Below are 19,867 nucleotides of genomic sequence, written 5' to 3' on the forward strand. Positions count from 1 at the left end.
CACTCTGCTAACACATTCTCTTGTGTACACAGCAAATTGACGCATGTTCTTTCCTTGGCCTACTTTTTAACCTAAAATTCAACATGTGTGCACACACACACACACTCACACACAGTGGGGCACACACCTCATTGAATATAAACTGCCATCTCCTAGGGCAAACAGCAAATATAATCACATTTGTAATGTCAGAGAAATAGTGTGTCAATATTTGCCTAGTCTGTTATTGTTGTGAAATGGGGAACTGACTGTGGTTACTATGGTGTGCGTGAGTTTGACAGTTGGTTTTGAGGCACAGAAAGACACTCTCTCACACACAGAGACATGCACACACACTCCTGCAGGTTGAAAAAGCGGTTTGCAAAATGACACTTTCATTTTAATAGTTGTTTTATTTTATTTCTGTAAAGAAGAATAATTGTGACAGTTCAGACAGTAGTTTTGCCACAAAGACCAACTTTGTGGTGATTATGATTTCCAGTTTTATTGAGACTGTGTCAGAGACGTGTTTATTCAGCTCTGGTCATTTTTTGATTCTGTGTTGCCGTTGTATCATGCTGTATGTTTTTTTTGTCACCACCCATTCATCAGCACCTTGTCAAAAAATCAGAGAGCAGACCTCAAAGTACAAGCTTGAGAGGTAAATCAACGCCTTCTCGACACTGTGAAACTGCACCTTCCAAGCCTCGCCTAGGTGGGATTCATTCATGTTATACAGGCTTCTTTTTGTGTAGGCCACCCACTATATATACGAAAATGGGCATGTTTGTCGTAATTACCCGTTGCAGTGCAGAAACCAGCCCAGCCCCTTATATGGTTAGGTTACTGTTAGCATAATTTTAATCTTGTTTGTCCGGGTATGGGTGCACACACTACTTTTCCTTGGATTACTTTTCCTTCGGGCCATACCTTGCTCACCTTGTACTGCTAATTCTTCTTGTTTACTTGTTGATAGTAAGTTTATTAGTGAACAGTTTAGATGGTATGTTGTAGCATTGTAAAAATGGCATAAACGAGTGTTGTTGCCCAGAGTCAAAGAAGACATAAAACATTATCAAACCACACTCTGTATAACACCTCTGAAGAACTGTGGGGTACATTCAGTGTGTTCGTTCCCTTCTGATGCCATGGCCTTTTCAATAACTCATTTTCTGAAGTGCCTGAGCTCCACCTACACTGTTGTAATCTAGTTCCTTTGTTTGCCACGCAAGCCTGGATAAGGCTAAATACTCCTCCTTTAGAGCAGACGAGTTAAACTGAATGACAAAATGGCAGCAGATCTGTTTCTGTGAGTGTGTCACTTTCAGTTTATCAGTTCTGACTTTTCTTTGTCTCCAACCAGACTCAATGCTAACTTCATAATTCAAATCGTGCTAATGATGAGAAGACAATTATACTGGCCTCCATCTGGAAAGCGAGAGATGGTGTCATGTTTCACTCTGAGGTGTGTGGTAAAAGTGAAATCATTGGTATATTACTCTGTCAGTCAGTAACCTTCCAGACCCTTCTTTCTTCCAGACACACTGACTTCTGTGCCCTTGACTCTAATAATCCCTCTCTCGCTGTGTGAAATATCTTTTCATGCCTGCACTGATGATCATAATGGTTTTCTGTCTGAGCTGCAGACTAGTGATTGGCCCCAATTACTGCATGAACCTGAGGCTTCAAATCATCCTATCTATGCAAGGTGAGACGTGTAATGGCAAAAATCTATTTAGGCCTGGTTTCCATCGCCTGGCCGTACACGGCTCGATAAATCACACTTAATGCACATTTAAAATCACAGGGAATCCACTGCCAGATGTTTATCATTACTTTCCTCTGTTGTACGTTTATTTTCTCCATATGCACCCCATATATGCCCTACAAGCCCTTTGAAAGTTAATAGCTCAAAATGTATTTACTTCTCCGGTTCACGCGCACACACACACACACACACACGCACACACACCTCCTACCCCTTTTAATTACAGAACTGCCACTGCTGCTGCTGTCTGGTTTGGCACACACATTGACCACTTCTAGCAGATTAAACACTGGTCCAATGGAAAAATGTGCCTTAATGTTGCTCAGTGTAGGCACACATGTAATTAGATGTGTGTGTTGCCAATTGAGTTGTTGTTTCGACTGTTTTTGGCTGAACTGTAAATTGTGCAAATGAAACACGTTGTCACTGGATTAACTGACTTTTCAGACCCCTTTAGTGATTTTTTTTTTCCCCAAAAAAACACCTAACGCAAATCTAGCTAGTTTTTGGACAAGCCTTATCTACTTTCCATCATAGCCACTATTGCCTGAGCAAATGTCAGACACAATGATGTCATGAATGTGCTAATTAGCATGTTATGTCATCTAGTTGGGACATTTATTGACTTTTCTAGTAGGCTTTAGCTACTTTATAATGCAGGTAGTTAATCACAGCATTTCCACAACAGTTTTCAACTATGTCCTCAGTTTTGCACACGGATCACACAAAGTCCAGCCATGTACTAGATTTTGACCTGGTCTTATTTGTCTTAGAGAGTGGCCCATGTCTGGACCCAGGTGCACCCACTGTTGGTCTACAATCAGATTTAAGAGAGACAGATTGACTCCAGGCTCTTGCCCCACAGAAGCAAACTTCTGCCATCCAAATTAGCGGTTGGCTTGTCTCACAGCATTCATCATTCCTGCTCCAGTTTCAGCTAAGCTTGGCTGCTATTTTTCACCGAGATTCCCCCACTTAATCTTCTAATGCTAGGTCTCTCCTTTGTGCACCCTTGTTATTTTGTTCTCTTTCTGTCTGATCCTGTGCATTTTTATCATTTTCTCCCATGTTCCTCCTCTCCGTTTCTTTTCTCAAACTCAGCATTTGCCTTTCATCTCCACCTACTGCTCCACCTTCATCTTTCTTAACTTCTTTCTCTTGATTCCTTCCCTCCCTCTCATTCCTCCATCCTTCTGCTCTCTGTTTCTTTCTCTGCCTTTATGTGTCAGGCTTACTCTGCCTCTCGAACGGTAATGGACTCAGAGTTTATTAAGGACAGGAGAGAAATCCCAAGTGAGCTGATGTTTCAAAGATGTTCTCAAACTGTTGGTGTGAGTGCTATGGTGGGCCCCTGCTGTGCCTAACTTGGCATACACTTCCCGCTTCTTAGTACAGGCAGACGCACACAGACATACACACAGCCATATCTATCTCTGAGAAGAGAGTAGATGATGCGCATACTACACAAATCATTGCTATGAATTTCTGCCACTTAACTAAGCTGATACATGGGAGAGATGTTGTCAAGGCCCCCAGTGAGTCTGAGAGGACTGCAGTCTGGTATATTTGCTGAACGCATATGTGTGTGTATGTGTGTGTGTGTGTGTGTGTTCGAGAGAGAGAGAGAGAGAAGAAAAGAACTGTGAAAAATGACAGCTTAGATGATGTCCATGCTAATGCAGCCACATTTGAAAATTCATTCTTTTCTCTCTATTTTGGACTTAAATCCGTATTAAGTTGGCATTTAACACTTGTGACAACTAAGCTTTTTGAAAAGACTGTCCAGAGTGAACAAATTTGAATACACAATGTCATTACTAGCCGAATTTGGAGCATCCTCTGGTTATAAAATAGATTTACAAAAAAAAATAATGTTTTCCCATTAATAAACTCTACAGATTGGACAGGAATATTTGCCTTTACATTTATACATTTATACTTTTATCTCAAGATGGTTTCAGATATATAGGAATATGCATGACTTACTCTTTCACATCTCTGTTTGACGCTAACTGTATGCCTTGGTTTAGCCAAATGAAGGCCAGTTTTGAGAGATAGTGTGGTCTGCCTTCTTATTATAGCTGGGAGAATACAATCAGTGAAGATGACTGTACTTCTTAGATTTCTTTAAAAATCAGTAAACCAGATGTATAATCTTTGGAAAACATTTCCCAAGTGTTTACATAATTACATTCTCCAATGAAGTTGGGAGGTAGGGGGACTTGGACTTCCTAGACTTATTTATTACAAACTGGTGTCTGCCTTAGTGTTTTCCACCTCGCCACTGAAACCCTCTCAGTTTACATCCAGCCCCGTCTTTCTCTCTGTCCTCAATTACAGTTGTATTTAGTACAGCAGACGAAATTTTGGGTTTAGATGCAAACCGGTCTGATATCATTGCATTCATGTCGCTTTTGGCCCATAGGAGAATTTTCTTGGTGTGGAAATCTACTATTTCTCCATCTGCTGCTCCTTGGCTGGAGGATGTAATGTTTTTTTTAAAAGATTAAATTGACAGTGAGGGCATCTGTGAAGAAGTTCTTCTCTAAATGGGAACCTTTCTTGTCACACTTCGAGAATCTTAGGTCATTACCCAATGGATGAAGGCATTTTGATTGTAATTAGGGATCTGCTTTTTACCTCACAGGATGGTTGCTGCATAGGAAATGAGAGTATTCTGAACCATCTAACATGTTTATTTGTATTATGGTGGGGGGAAAAAGAAGACTGTAAAATGTGGGGTAATGTAATATGTAGAATGTAATACATTTCCTAACTTATATTGTGCCATTCCTTTAATTGCAAAACTGCAATTGTTCAGTCATTTCTACAATTTCTGGCATTTTCATTAAGGATTTGCACAAATTTAAGGTGTTTTAAAATCAGCTGGATAAACCTGTAGGTAGTGATACACAGATTCAAGTTTTGGACAGTTTTGATTGTTAATAAGCTTCTTTGCTTTAGCCAGAAATGTATCTTTACCCGAAAACATTTGACATCATGGATTAAATAGCGTGGGGCTGATTTATTCCTGTTGCTGGTTGTTTTGCATTTTGTACCCAGCTGACCGAGCTGCATGACATCTGATGGCCCTCCCAACAATAAACAAAAAAGCGAAACAAAACAAAAAAGAAAAACGCAAAAACAGCAGGACAGAGAACTGTCACGCTGAACCTGTAGTAATACTGGGCCGTCAGAGGCATCCACCTCCAGTTCTGTACTGGTGTTGCTCTGTAGTTGCATCAGAAGATTAACTGCAGATGAGAATGAAAGATCGGGTTGTGCTTGTGTGCTTTCCTGTGTTTGTGTAGTGTTTTGGCTATTTGTATGTGTGTATATTTTACATTTAGGGCAGCAACTAATGATTATTTCATTATCAATTAATCTGCTGGTAAATTTTTTTTAGATTGTTTTTATCTATTACCCATCAGAGATTTTAAGTGTCCAAGGCTTTTTTTTTTTTTTTTTTAAGATGTCTTACATTGTAATATCACAACTTACTATGCCAGTGTCTGCAGTTTTTCACTTGTGACTGACAGGTGTTAGTGTATTGTGGGTAGCTGTATTGTGTGTGCATGTGCGCGCGCGTGTAGCCGCAGTCAGCGGCTACACACCCTCGCCCCCTTAATGACAGTTGATTGCATTATCATCCACGGCTGAGTGGCTGCTCACCCTGCTAGACAGATAGACCAACCGCCAAAACCCCAAGGCCCCTCTGTGTGTGCACATGAGTGTGCGTGTGTGTCTGTCTTAGCGTTTGTGTGTATCTGACTCCGTGCCTGTGCGAGTGCTTGCTTGTAAAATGTGATTGGAGGTGAAACTCGTAAGTCCTCTAAGGCCCATTCACAACTTGCCACGTCAGTGAGGCAAACGTACAGATACACACATATTTACGCTAACACACACACACACACACACTCCCTGAGGAGACGGAACCTTTTAGACAGAACTGTTGTCAGCTGAGAATCTGTCTTGTTGTCCCAATCAGACATGCCCGACTTATCACTCCCCACACACCCACTCTCACATCATGCGCTTTGGGAATTTGTGCCAGCTTATCCGCGTCCTTTATGACTCATCATAACAGGGACTTTGTTAGGTGTAATAAATTCTCAGATTGCAAATGAAATGCTGTCATTACATCAGTTGATGTATTGATCCACCTACCTTGATCAGTCATTCACAGAGATGGATATTGTTTGAGGCAATCAATTTTGTTGTGCAACAACGTGACTAAAAACAATGTAGAACTGCCAAATAATATTTGTTTTGTTTTCTTTCTTTCTTATTTTCGCCAAGGTCAGGACACCAGGGGAGTTTTGATATGTGACACATTAAAGCTGTAATAGTGTTGGATCAATGCGATTTCATAAATGGGTTAAGCAAACTATTATTGTTTCTGTTTTTTTTTGTTGTACCAATTGTATTCGAGCCAACTACGTTAAGTTTGACACAATTCCACCACCACTTTGCACCATCTAGTGACAACAATATTATTTTCCTGCTTGGAGTGACTTGTTTTATTTAGTGATCTAATTTTATTATGCATGAGTGTGATTTAGAAGATATTAGAGAAGTGGTGTGGCTGAAATGACAATGATTGGACACATCATTTTCCAAATTATGCTCCAGATCACAGTTGCACCTACATGAAATAAAATATGACTTAAAAAGCAGAGAAGAGCTGTTGCTTTGTGTTCTTGCTGCTGTTAGCACTAACTAACCAATTTTGTCACTAAGAGAAATCCTTGTCATTGTCGGTCTTCCACAGCAGCAAGTAATTTTGTTGGATCACATTATGTCCTTTCAAATCTCACTTTCATGACAGTGATCTCTGTATCTGGCTTGATTGTGATACACAACATTGCGGAGCGGGTCAGTGCCCCACCCTGCCCTCCAGTCCACCTGTCCTCCCAGTCCAGCCAGCCTGGCATCCAGCTGTCCGGGCAACCAATCAGCCAGTAAGGCCATACAGGGCTTGTTAGCTCAGTCAAGTGTATCTATTCACCCCAAAGCCACCCCTTTGCCCCAGCCTGCTTACCCCTATAAACCACCACTGCACTGTATCCCAAGGTCAGCATGTCCTGTGTGTGTGTGTGTGTTTGTAAGATGAGAGATGGGCAGGGGGGCATGGAGGAGGAAAGATGGTGTGTTTGAGATGGAGGGTGGAATGGATGGAGGGGAGAAGGCAGAAATAACAAGGGAGACAAGTGTAAGTGTGTGTGTGCACACGCATGCATGTGTGCATGTGGGGTGTGAGTGTGGGATGGGCTGGAAAGTGGGTCATGGTGTGGTCTGTGTGTGAAGCACCAGGAGCATCATATTGACCCCTAGGGCTGCTGTCTGCTTCTTCTCTCTGTTACTTACACACACACAGACACACTCACTAACACACATACGCACCCAGGCGTCCTTGCCCTCATATATCATCTACCGTGGCCGAAGACCAGGGGGGGAGTCAGAGACACCATAGATCTGAAAAATCTGCACATCTCAATCGCTCAGATACTTTGTTTTAGTTTACGTAGTCTTGGGAAATGACTGAATGGAGGCCTAAAGTGGAGCCAAACAGTATGGGAAATTTAATCCAGATTTGATGTAGAGCTTGCGTACTGCAAAGACAGCAAGAACTAACAACCGCTGCATTCAGTCTTGTTGCCACGTTCTTTAGCACAGTTGAATCTGTCACCACTAGGGACAGATATAACTTAAACAGCATATGTATGGCTGGCGAGGGAATGTTAGAGAAAATTTGGAAACTGCACTTCTGTCTGAAATGGAAAATATGATACTGTAGCCACCATGATAGCAGTGAAAGTGGGGTTATGTATGATATATATCTGTCATCAAGAAAGAGAGAATTAAAGGAGCCTGTATGAAAGGTTTATGGAGCTTGGAAAGCAGAGAGTCTCCAGAGCTCGTTTTCCTACATAAATATACAAGATCTGACTGCAGTGAACTTCCTGAACTGCCTGGAAAACCCGAGCGAGATGCTTGATAATCAGTGAGAACTAAAAATGCTAAGTACTCTCCCGGCAGGGAGAAAACAAATCTGTTTGCAGAGTAATCACCATGGGAGCTCCATGGTGCTAGAAAGTAAGATTGCTGTTTCATTATATAGTGCAATCATATCAACACAAAAGTCTTTAATTATTCAGATGACAGTACCAATTACTGAGTGTGTTACTGTAAGGCTTTGTAAATTAACCTGCTATTTATAGAACAGTGTTTGTTTTTATAGCTTTATTACAGCACAGAAGTCAAAGTGGACATATGACATACTCTAATTGTACATGTGACAAGTGCCTTTTTAAATTTTACAGTGTAATTATTGTGGATACGTTTGTCATTAATTATCCATGCTTTAATTTTTGACGCCTTTAATGCATTACAAGTAGACACATATTGCTGTTCTTTTTAAACGAAACAGCCAAGCAAACAGCTGTCTGTCCTTTTCTGCACATCAAATTGATGAATTATGGGACTAGTTTATTGCTTCAGGAAGGACTTTTATCACTTTCACCTGTATGCAGCGCTCAAGACATAGGATAATTTTAAGCATATGAAAGTTTTCTAGGAAAACACAGCTTCCAAATCTGTCTGTAAGATGTTTGGCAATATTTGTACCATGTCACTTTTCACTTCAACAAAAAAAATGAAAGACTTGACAAAATTGCCTTTTTAAATCAGCTGAGGACACTGTAATTTTAAGATGGAGAGGAGAAAATGAAAAGGGAGAAAAGTCTGAGGTTAATAGATGGTGCAGTGGAAATTGAAATAAAAACAAGAGAGGAGGAAAAAGAACAAGACATTTTTGATATGTGGAGAAAATTGGGAAAGAAGAAAAGAGGAGAAAGTGGTGACAACTAGGGGTTTGCAAATGACATAAGAAAGTGGGAGGCAAGGCGAAAAAGTGACTGGATGTAATATATGGTGGATAAATGAGGCAAGGGAGAGGAGGGGAAATAGAGAGTTTGGATAATGTGGGAAAAATGAAAAGGAGGAAGAGAATACATTAAAGAAAAAAGTTACTTGGGGGGAAGGAGGGTGTAAAAGAGCGATGGTGGTTTTAGGATATTATGGCAAAATATCAGGTATGTGCATGCTGATAGAAGCTTAACAACGCTGGATGAATTACAATCACCCCCCGCCCCCCTCCACCGTGCCTGTGGCTTGTATTTTCAATCTGTGGTGTCTCCAGTAAAATATGGTTATTTGAAACAACTCTGAAAAACATGTTTTACTCGTTTGGAAACATCTTTGGAAACTTATTTTATTCATTTTCGGAGAAAGATGCCATTCTGTCCCTTTTGTGTTGCTTTTTATGGTGATGATGTTCTGATTTACTTTTCCAAGAGAGCTTTGCATCCCATCTTTCCTTGTTTCTTTGGCCCTTGGTGGTTGTGTGTTTCACATTTACTCTGGGGATCAAGTTCAAACTGTGAGGTCAGATGTAGGTGTTTGTGACACACTGGCAGTCAGGTGATTTAAACGCTTTGTTTGCTTTCTCTTAAAACACTCAATCACACCAGTGCTGTGTGAAGCATTTCAAGATCCATCCATCTGTTATCTAGACTGGCGTATTCTGTGCAGAGTCACAGGGGGCTGAGGAACAGCCCCCTGGTGACAGTGCTAACCACTGCACCACTGTCCACTGGAGGCTATGAAGACCAAATACACAATTGTCCTGTTTTCCAGCATCGATTTTTTGTATTGAAAAACAGCTTTTTTAAAATTTCACTCTCAATGGCTTTGTATATGCGGAGTGGCTCCTCCATTTTGACGTCTTCTTGTGAAGCGATAGCACTTTTCTTCTGTGGTGTAATGTCACCACAGACAAGGAGAAATTCAGTTGTTCAGCAATAAGGTAACGCTTATATGTTACTTTAACCTTGGCCTTACACACCTGATTCCACTTCTTGGTAAGTGCTCCACACCTGAAAACTTTTCTGCATTGTTAATTGTGATACCCACACTCCCAGCATTATGAAAACTATTATGAAAAATTTAAAAACATGCTGTTGAAGCATAGTTAGAGGATGGACTCTCAAAGTGAGGAATCGAGTAAAATAATGCACAAAGACTCCTGTGTCCAGGTTATCTCTCCAAGTTCACTTCATATGCTTTATGTTATGTTTTTGAATGCAGTTTCAGGTTAAATGTTATAAATATTTTATTCATACTATGTCCTTTGTATGTGGTGCAAAAATAAATTTGCACCTAACAAAGAAACACAACAGTTTTAACCACCTACATTTAGGGAAACAGACAAATAAATTCAATTTACACACTTTCTCGCTTGAGTGTGAAAAGCAGCTGTTTGTTAACAGTGAACAACTGAATAGATTTACAGTTTTCATTTGTGAACTGGCACATCTGCATACAGTGGATACATGAGAGTTCAGGGAAATTACCCATTTTGCCTGTTATTGTTTGTGCGTTTCTCTGCTCTCTGACCGTGCAGCTGAGCCTCATCTCTGTTTCTCTGCGGGGTGCTGCACACACACCTGTGGGTAAAGTGACAATAGACATAATGTGCAAATACAGCGGAATACATAATTTTGTAGTGTTACCTGAAGCAAAATATTTATATAATTTCAAAGCTGAAAACACACAGGCCTCACACGTGCACCACAACACATTAGCCATAAAATGTTTTTGATGTTACGCTCATGAAGCAGTTTTTTTTTTTTTCAGATCAGAGTGGGGTTGTTACTGCTGACACTTTCTCATCCACTTCTCTTTGCCACTCCTTTTTTTTGTTTCCTTTTTCCTTCTCCATTCACTCTCTTCCATTTTTTCTCTGTTTCTTTTTACTCTTTGTTGCTCACGCCGGTCATCCTTAAAACCCTGTTTGGGTGTCTACAATCACCTGCCTCCACTTCACACTCTTTTCTCTATTTTTATTCCCCTCTCAGGATGACCCTCCTCCAGGGCTGTCTTTCCTACCTATGCCTTTAATCCTTTTTTCTTTATTTCTTTTTATATACACTAACAGCCATCTGATCCTTGCTCTCACTCTTTCTTTTGTCCATCTTTCCATTCATACTTATTTGGTGCATGCACCTGCTCCCATAACCCTTTCTCCTCATCTTCTATGTATGACCTTGTGCTTACGTGTACACATAGACACACACACACACACGCACACTGACCCCAGGTGCTACCTTTCCAGCATCCCAGTCTTTTGTATGATTTGGTTGTGGGGTGAATTTAGGGTGAATATCACAAACACACGCACACAGAAGCACACGCAGGAATAACCTCATGGATTAGATTTAGCCATTTGGGTCAGTCAGTGGGGATGTTTTAAAAGAATGTACAAATACACACCTCCATACACACAATATACCTCTATACACATACAAACAAACAGAAAACTGTGTATATACACCCCCCCCCCACACACAGGCCATTTTCCTTTTATGTATAGTGGGGTCAGCTGTTACTGAGAATGATGGAATTCCTTATTCATTTCAGTAACTCACAAATACCCATAAAAAAAAACCAAACCCAAAAAACAATTTATTTGGGGGTCAGATGTTGTGGTCAGATGGAATATATTTCTTATATTGGATAAAATATAAAACAGACTTTTCGTCTGTGGGCTCCAGATTGTGTGAAATAGTGCCATTATTACACTGGTGGATGTGTGTGCATGAGAGAGAGAGAGCGAGATTTGTAGAGAAAAAGGTACCTTCAATATTCTCCTGTTACTACCACAACTAATACTTGAACTAAAAAAAAAAAAAAAAAAAAAAAAAAATATATATATATATATTAGATTGTTTCAGGGCTTAGGTAGCTTGGATAAAAGTGTCATTATGTTTTTCATAAGCTGTTCTTAGTGGTTTGTCCAAAAATGTCAGCATATATAATACAACCAAGGCAGTACTTGTGTCAATATAAACAACTGCCATTTAGCTACTCTCAACCTGCTCTGCACACACCCTGCACACCTATGAACTCCAGACTGAGCTAGATATAGGGTTAACATAGATTGCTTTTGCTATGCGTGCACACACACACACACACACACACACATGCTAGGATGCTTGTCTCACCCTTTGGGCCTTTTCTTTATCAGATAAAAACAGTCTGCGCACATTCTGTTCTAACAACCAATCACACAACTGCCTGATGGCCATGATATGCAAAATTAACCAAATCACTCCCCTGCCATTGGCTGCAGCACCATACATATGCAAATCTTATGCAAATTTATCTTTCCAGAGATTTCTCAATAGCTGCATTTCTTTGTGTGGTAGGAATTTATGGCCAGTTCAATGCTGAGTCATTTCCCTCACTGATGCAGACCTGAACAAAAAAACACACTTTGCAACGGACGGTTTAATAACATGTTCCCTAAAAAGTAAGTCTACCGCGCACTGTCAACATACAGTGGTTTAATTTTTTTGAAGAGTTCAAGAGTCTAACAGAGGATGATGTTGATATCGCAGTGAACAATCAGTCAGCAAAGTCATCTGACATTGATTGTGCTGTTGATTTCATAGTTTGCCAAGTTCCCTGTAAGAAAACCTAGTTTGTACTTCCCTTTTAATCTGCGCTTGGAAAGATAACATATAAAAATGATTGATAACCATTCATGACCTAAAATCATGGACTGAGATGATTTAAAAATGATCTATTTTCTAGATTTTCTAGAAAAAGAAAAGCATCTCATTAAAAATGTGACCTTATGAGATCACTTTGAGCTGTAAGGTACTACAATCAGGCCTATGTTGAGTTTCTTGCGGTTTTCTGTAATTTAGAAAAAAATGTAGAAAATTTATTTGGATTTTGAGGAAGTTTTGCAGCAGTGTCTACATTCAGGGAAGTAAACCTGTGCTTCAGACTGTAGCACTGTAGTACATGTGACTCTGAACGTCTTGGAAAACACCATCACTTAGTCAGCGTCTTATAGGAAAACAGATAACAAGAGCCAGGGTTACATCAAAATGATTAAAGCTCTAATCCCTAAAACAAAGTGAAAGTTGTGGGTAGTTGACAGTGACCTCTGCCATCTGTACATTATTCTGGTGTTTTGCCATGAGATTACACCTCTAACAGCCCTTTGTGACTCAGAAACAGCTTTTGCCTCAGTTAATTTCAATCTCTGGTGGTGGCTTTAACCCCCCCGGTTCAATGGCAGTAGCAGGGCTACTGACCAGGGGCATGTTGTTGCCACCAGTATGAAGCTGGCACAGATTTCCTCCTTTTCTGCCGCTGAAGTTGGACTGTGTCAGCCTTTTTGCCACTGGACAGAGATTGCTGCTGTGTCTATCTGCCGAGACCGATTCTGGATCAAGAACAGCTGCTGTTGTCACTTCCTGGACTCAAAGGGCCAAAGAGGTTTAAAGCTACAAATACCAGAAAATTAGTCATTAGTGCGGGCATTTGGACAGAATCCATGGCTGCCTTGCTTCAGCGATTAAAAGCAAGGATTTGAAAATCATGTGAGCAGGAGCTTGTTGTATGACTCGTATCGTGGGCAAGCACAGCAATGGTGCTGCTCCCCTAAATTATGGCAGCAGTTTTTAATATAGTGCTGAAAATACTGATTGATTATACAGTACAAGTGTCAATTATAATTTTATAACTTTTAATTAAATGGTTTAGTTAAATTTCAAAGTGAAAATACTAAATATTTGAAAGAGATGCAAAGATTATTTTATAATGTGATTATGAAGTCACTACTTTGTACCTTCGTGGTAACATTTTACAGACTAATTAACTAATAAAGTAATAAGTGGATTAATAGGTATAAAAGGTATAAATTAATAGTCGGTTGCTGAGCTAATTAAATATGAGTGAGCTGGTTCATTTGAAATTGAATCTGATTCAGACACTTATGAGCAAAAAGAAGCTTTAGTACTGAAACATCTAGCATGTTTTTGTTTGCTGTTTCCTGTAGTTTTTATCTGTGCACTGGTAAGTTGTGCTGACTCTGTAAATAGGATTGTTTCGCAGATGTTTGTACTGTATCTGTCTTGCGTGTATGTGTGTGTGTGTGTGTGTTAAATTGATGGAGAGGTTGTTATTGTTGGTCTGGAAATCCTCCCTCGGGACAGAGAGGAGACAGCAACCACACAGCTGAGACCACTCCCACTAGTCCTGCATTCGTGTGTATCTTTGTGTGTGTTTGTGTGTTTTGGTTGCCTAGACAAATAAAGGTAGGCATAATGGGCACCTTTTGCCAGCTGAACTTATTTTCTTTCCCTCTGTCTCTCTGCTCATTTCCTCATCACAAATACACACATGCACACATTTCGTTTGTAGTTTGTATTGTATTTTTGGGCTCTCTATTTATGGTCCTGTCCAAATAGAAATTTTGATTCCCTGCAACACACAAAACAACAACACAACCAACAAAAACAAACCCCAAGCCAACACATGATTGATGTCCTACCACTGTGACTCACGTTTTAGTGCTTTTATGAGATGAGCAGCTGCACTTTTCTGTTTTTATGAGACATCATTAAGTCAAGCTTACTGTCCAATACAGTCAGACAAACACACGTCATGGCCCAAACTGTTGTGTTACATTATTCAAGCATGAAACATAACTTCAGCGCCTTAAATGTTCTTTAAAACGTATGAAGACATTGTGAGTTAAAAACTGTGGATTGAATTTTTTTTACTTGCAGATTTGTTGTCTTATCAGACTTTTCTCCATCAGGCTTGTTTCACACTCTTGGCAAACTGGAACAATAAAGGTTTTATATACAACTTAATGAAACTTGAAGACACCTTGATATTATTCCTTGATGCTAGTTCCATTGCATCTTGTATCTTTCATCTTTATTTTTTCTTACCCATACTTCAGCATGTGCAACCAAGATATTAGATGTTCAGTCAGAATAATAATGAGAGTGAATTGGTATCACATTTTATTTGTGATTCACTGAGAATAATTTGATGAACAGTTTTGTTCATTCATGGTTTGTCCTTAGTCCTAAAAGTTGGTGTGTGTGACTGTGTCTGTGACTGTGTCTGTAACTGTGCTTCTGTCTGTTTTGTTGAGAGCGAGGGCTTGAGAAGCAAAATTTACTAAAGGCAAGGTGCGGTGTAACTGGTAATCTTCCCTTTCTCAGCATCCTGGGACCTGCTGTGTAAAAAGCACTGTGGGTGCGTATCAAATTAACTAAAGCAGGAAATACTGTGTGTGTGTGTGTGTGTGTATGCTTGACTGCAGCTGGGAAGTGGATTCTAAGTGAAATATCTGGTTCAATGTAGCGTAAAGGAGCGAGCTTCTAGCTCCCCACCACTGCCGTGCCATATCCCCCCGAGTATATGTGTCTTTGTGTGTGACAGCTCTCCTGGCAGTGCCATGCAAAGCCTGCCACCATCGCCCTGAGTAGCAGCCGAGCTTAACGTCGCAAGGAGCAACACACCGCTTTGTGCGTGTGCGCGTGCATGCCTTTCTGTATTTGTGGGGATGAATTTTAGTTTGAAACCATTGCAGTGTGGACATTTTGGCTGGTCCTCTTACCTTTACAGGCAGTTTTAGGGTTAAGACTTGGTATCAAGGTTAGAATTAAGTTTAAGTTAGGGTTAGGTTAGGTAAGGGTTGGGGTTGGGCATTTCTTTGAGATGATTAAGGTAAGGGTAAGGGTCTAGGGAATGCATTGTGACCTAAGTTTGAGTACCTTGTTAAGTCAAAATAGGTCTGTTTTTGAGTGAAGCTGATGCATTTCATTTTAGCTGTGACCAGCTTCTCGCGTAAATCTCCATGTCTGAGGATGCCATGAAAAAAGCGGCCAGGGTCACAGCCAATAAACACAAGTTTTCTAATCCAGCACATAAGGCCTTATTGTGCCAGAGCTGGTCCAGGAGCTGGATTGGATCCTTATGGTAACTTTAAGGCCTCTATACTTAAGCAACTTTATTTAGAAAGCACATTAAAAAAAAACATCTGGCATGGCTACAGTGTTGCACATTTTCAAGTTGAAAACAAAATAAATCAAAACAATTAAACCATTTGGTTTATTTGAGTCGAGGCAGAGGAAATCTGAGGTACAGGAAGGTGCCAAAACATTCAAAGCCTTTAAAACAAACAGACGATAAAACCTTAAAATCAACTCTGCTTACTGTGACCAAATAAAAGGAGGCCAGCTCTGAAGAAATCTGGTCCCCTTTTCTTCTGGCACTCAGAAACCTAACTTCAGCATTCTGGGTTTGCTGCAGGCAAGTAGGAGTCAAATGAGTGACACAAACAAACACGTCCACATGGAATTAAATGAATTAAATGAGATGAGAACGTGCAGAGCTTCTTCCTGAGAATAAGATAGCTGTCTACCTAAATAACATCTTGAAATCACTAGACACCTTTTAAAAAGCTGTAAAGATCTTAAGAGATTATTCTTTGTGAAGGAGACACATTTTTTCACATTTTTTTGAGAGACTGGTTGAAAGTTAGTGAAACATGGGATCATTTGGGTGTGACTTTTTGAGGACACACTGTCCCATTGCGTGTTTCAGACACAAAGGAACTGTGCCAGAGACCAGTTAAGTATTTCTGCTTTTTTTTAGGATTCCCTGTGCTGTGTTGAATCTTATGTAATGTGATTTGTTTTGTGATTATGTGTTGGTTGGTTAGATCTGGGGTTTCTTTCTTTACAGCCTCATGCTTGTGATTATGTGCTGTAAAAATAAGTGAACTTTCTCTGTCTTTCTATAGATGACCCAACAGAAGCAGACCTGTGGTTGCTCAACAGCTGCACTGTGAAAAACCCTGCAGAGGACCACTTCAGAAACTCGATCAAGTACTGAAACACACAAAATACACACTTTGCCCTGTAGTTCTTATTTTATGCAAACAGTAGAAAAGATTTTCATTTGTTTCATAGGAATTGGATGAAAATAAAAGAAGCATTACTGACTAAAGCAATTATAGCATATGAGGTGGTAGAAAAATCAATCGGGACTAATTTGATTGGCTGCTGGAATAAGAAAGAAAAAAAAGGAAAAAATGAGTAGGTTTCCCCATCATTTCTTATAAGATGATGTATTTCAGTCAGAATTTAAAATTTGTGTCTCAAAACATCAAGACAGCAAATAGCCTGCCAGAATAATTACATCTTCCAAACCCGTCAACAAATAAAGAATGATTATGCCTTAGGTCCTGGAATATCTTTTTCAAAATTTTGAACATATCTAGCGTAACCCCACAAAAAAGTAATTAATTCCATTTGTAACATTTATGCTGTTTTTATTCAGATTTTGCTATACTCGTGTGTGTGTGTGTGTGTGTGTGTGTGTGTGTGTGTGTGTGTGTGTGTGCGTGTACATGTACATGCGTGTTACATCTTTGCAGCCCGTTGCCCCATGTCAGTTTCCACCTACTCACTGTTCCGCTGATCTGTCACTGCACTGTTGAAATACAGAGAGAGAGAGAGAGAGAGAGAGAGAGAGAGAGAGAGAGAGAGAGAGAGAGAGAGAGAGAAGCACCCAAATTTGCATAAACACAGAGAAATTAAGCTAGAAACTGTTTTGCATTTTGATTAATTTCCCTCCATCAGGGGCACACACACACTCACACACACACAAACACAAACACACGCACGCACACACACACACACCTGGTGGCTATGTGCTTTTGTGATAGCGAGAGAGAACAAGAGAGTTTGAGTCACTAGGTGATTCTGTTTGTAAAATCAGGAATTTGTTATTGAAAACAGTTTTAAGTTTCACTAAAGTGAATATATTATGAACATTTTGACTGTTAATTTAATTTTTTGTAACAGATATGATTTTAAACTCTTAAACCCAGTGTGACAAAGAAGACTTTCATCCTCTTGTAAAATTCGTAGTAACTTCCATTGGAGATTGACAATAACTCAACTTCAACCTGTTAACGCACTCCTGTTTGGGCCCCACACAACATAAATGAGCATTAAATAAGTTACTGTGAGCTGTGGGATTTTGTAGTTTTTTGAAATTTTATCTACGAAAAGATTAATTTATTAAATGAGAAAATAATCCTCAAATTAATCAGTAATGAAAATCATTATTTTCCACGTTGACTGCAGGGAGACTACACATTCCTCAGGCTGTTTCAAGCACTTCCAAATCTGAATAAAGAGGCTGCAGCTCCATGGTCGTAGCTTTAGCTTTTCAACTTATTTGCTTTAGCTTTTCAACTTGACGTGGCGCTGCCACGAGTGGCAGCCTTTCCAGCAGCTCTGTGTGTGTACTGTGCTGTTTTTCTGCTTTTGGGCTTGTGAATTTCCCCTAGGGGATGCATAAAGTATCTATCTATCTTAAAGAGTTTTGTGTACATTTGGACACCTTAAAAAGCTTCCTCGTCGTCTGACATGTTTGATTGGACAAATTGTTGGCTTTTTAGTTGGTTGGCTCTTATAGACAATTTGCATTTTAGGCTAAAGGCAGAAAGGAGCAATTTATCATCTGTCACATTTTACATTTTGGATGTGTGAATCATCGCAATGGCGTAACTTATCATAAGGCAATATTACACGTTCAAGGGTGAACAATTTTACTTGGCCAACTTGATCAGTGCAATCTTCCTGTCTTTCTGCTTCAGCCGTCTCCCCATGCTCTCTTTCTCTTTCTCTCTTTCTGTCATGCCAATTTTTATGCAAAGAATTTTTCAATTGAAGTGCACAAAATAATAACACACTTCAAGACTTAGAAAATGTCTTCCTTGTTGATGCCAGAGTTTTTCTTTGACTGGAAATCACCCAGCTGTAATGCTAATGCAATTAATGCTCTATTCACTGGGAGGGATACACACACACATATGTGCATGCATGCGCCTGTGTGTGCACACACACAGGCACACACAGGCGCATACAGGAGGAATAAAAAAGTTTTTTGCCTTTCATCCCTTGCTGCCTGTATGATGGAGACACAAAAATGAGGGGGTACAGGATCAGACAGAATTCAAATGCCCACTTAAGTGACTCTTTTTTTTTTATCCCATTCGTTTTTCCTTGGCTTCTCTTCAAATGATCAACACAGGAAAAAAAAAAAAAAAAGAGAGGAGGAGGCAGGCACACGAGCTGCCTCGCGCTCAGTCACACTCTGGCCGGAATGCCGGCACCTCCTGGTACCAAAAGCACACACACTTATAATTCACACACACACACACACACACACACACACACACACACACACACACACACACACACACACACACACACACACATGGTGAGACATCATGTATGGCGGTCCTAAAATGTTTTTAAATTTATTTAGGAATTCTTTTTGAATTCACTGCCTTAAAATCTTAAAGCTAAATCTCAAATGTAGATAAATCTTTTTTGAGGAGAGTGAAAGTTAATGTTTCGATTGAAGTTTGACATGCAGTGAATTCTTTTTTCGTAGCTTATTCAAAATTTTTATTAATATTCTCTCTGTTGTATGTTTGTATATGTGGTATCACTGTAATGTCGGTGATGAGACATTGTGAATCTTATCCACCTGGATTTTATTTATTGCTTTCTCCTGTCTCCTGTCAAGAGATTCTCCACAGAAAAGGGAAGAGGTTTGTTTGTCTGTTTGATATGGTTTTCACAGGTAATAATGTATTAACCTTGAATGCCATCTGCTGATGTGTTCATGTGTATGTCTCTCCTCTCTGACTCTATTTGGAGAAGTAGTTGGAGGCCGTGGCTCTGAATGTTAAATAACAAGCTGGGCTACTCTGTGGTGCTCAGCTTACTGTTCTGAACACACTTTTCTGTTTAAAAAAACAAACAAATTGGAAATCATATCATTAGCCATTATGGTTTTATCCTTTGTTACAGCTCAAAGTTAATGTTGAAAGAGACTGGCCACACCACTCCCTATTCTTTTTCTTTTATAATTTCCACTTAAAGGAAATATCTGTCTTAAATGACAATTTATATTAACTCTGCACCTCTGGGTGTTGGGCTTACAGATTATAGTTATTATTTTTATTACTGTTTTTTAGACCTTTGTTCTGAGACTGACTGTTGAATGCACAAATGTGTGAGTGGGGGAATTCATGCAGTTTTTTTTACTGTTTCCTTAGCTGAGCTTAAAGAAATAACTCAGGTCCTGTGTATGTTAAAAACACTTTGTAGACCATTTTGTCATCCTGTCCCATATTATTGGTGTGTGTGTGTGTGTACA

At 39.7% G+C, this 19,867-nt stretch overlaps 1 protein-coding gene across 2 annotated transcripts in view; it reads left to right on the forward strand.

Annotated features, from left to right (window-relative positions):
• cdkal1 (CDK5 regulatory subunit associated protein 1-like 1) overlaps window positions 1-19,867 on the forward strand; it is a 221,321-nt gene that overhangs the window by 19,731 nt on the left and 181,723 nt on the right. For both annotated transcript variants that reach the window (XM_041045092.1, XM_041045093.1), the window contains exon 4: window positions 16,428-16,512. In XM_041045092.1, coding sequence (XP_040901026.1) covers window positions 16,428-16,512 — 85 coding nt within the window. The remainder of the gene's footprint in view (window positions 1-16,427; window positions 16,513-19,867) is intronic.

This window comes from Toxotes jaculatrix, chromosome 8 (assembly GCF_017976425.1).
Source record: "Toxotes jaculatrix isolate fToxJac2 chromosome 8, fToxJac2.pri, whole genome shotgun sequence".
Classification (NCBI taxonomy): Eukaryota; Metazoa; Chordata; class Actinopteri; family Toxotidae; genus Toxotes; species Toxotes jaculatrix.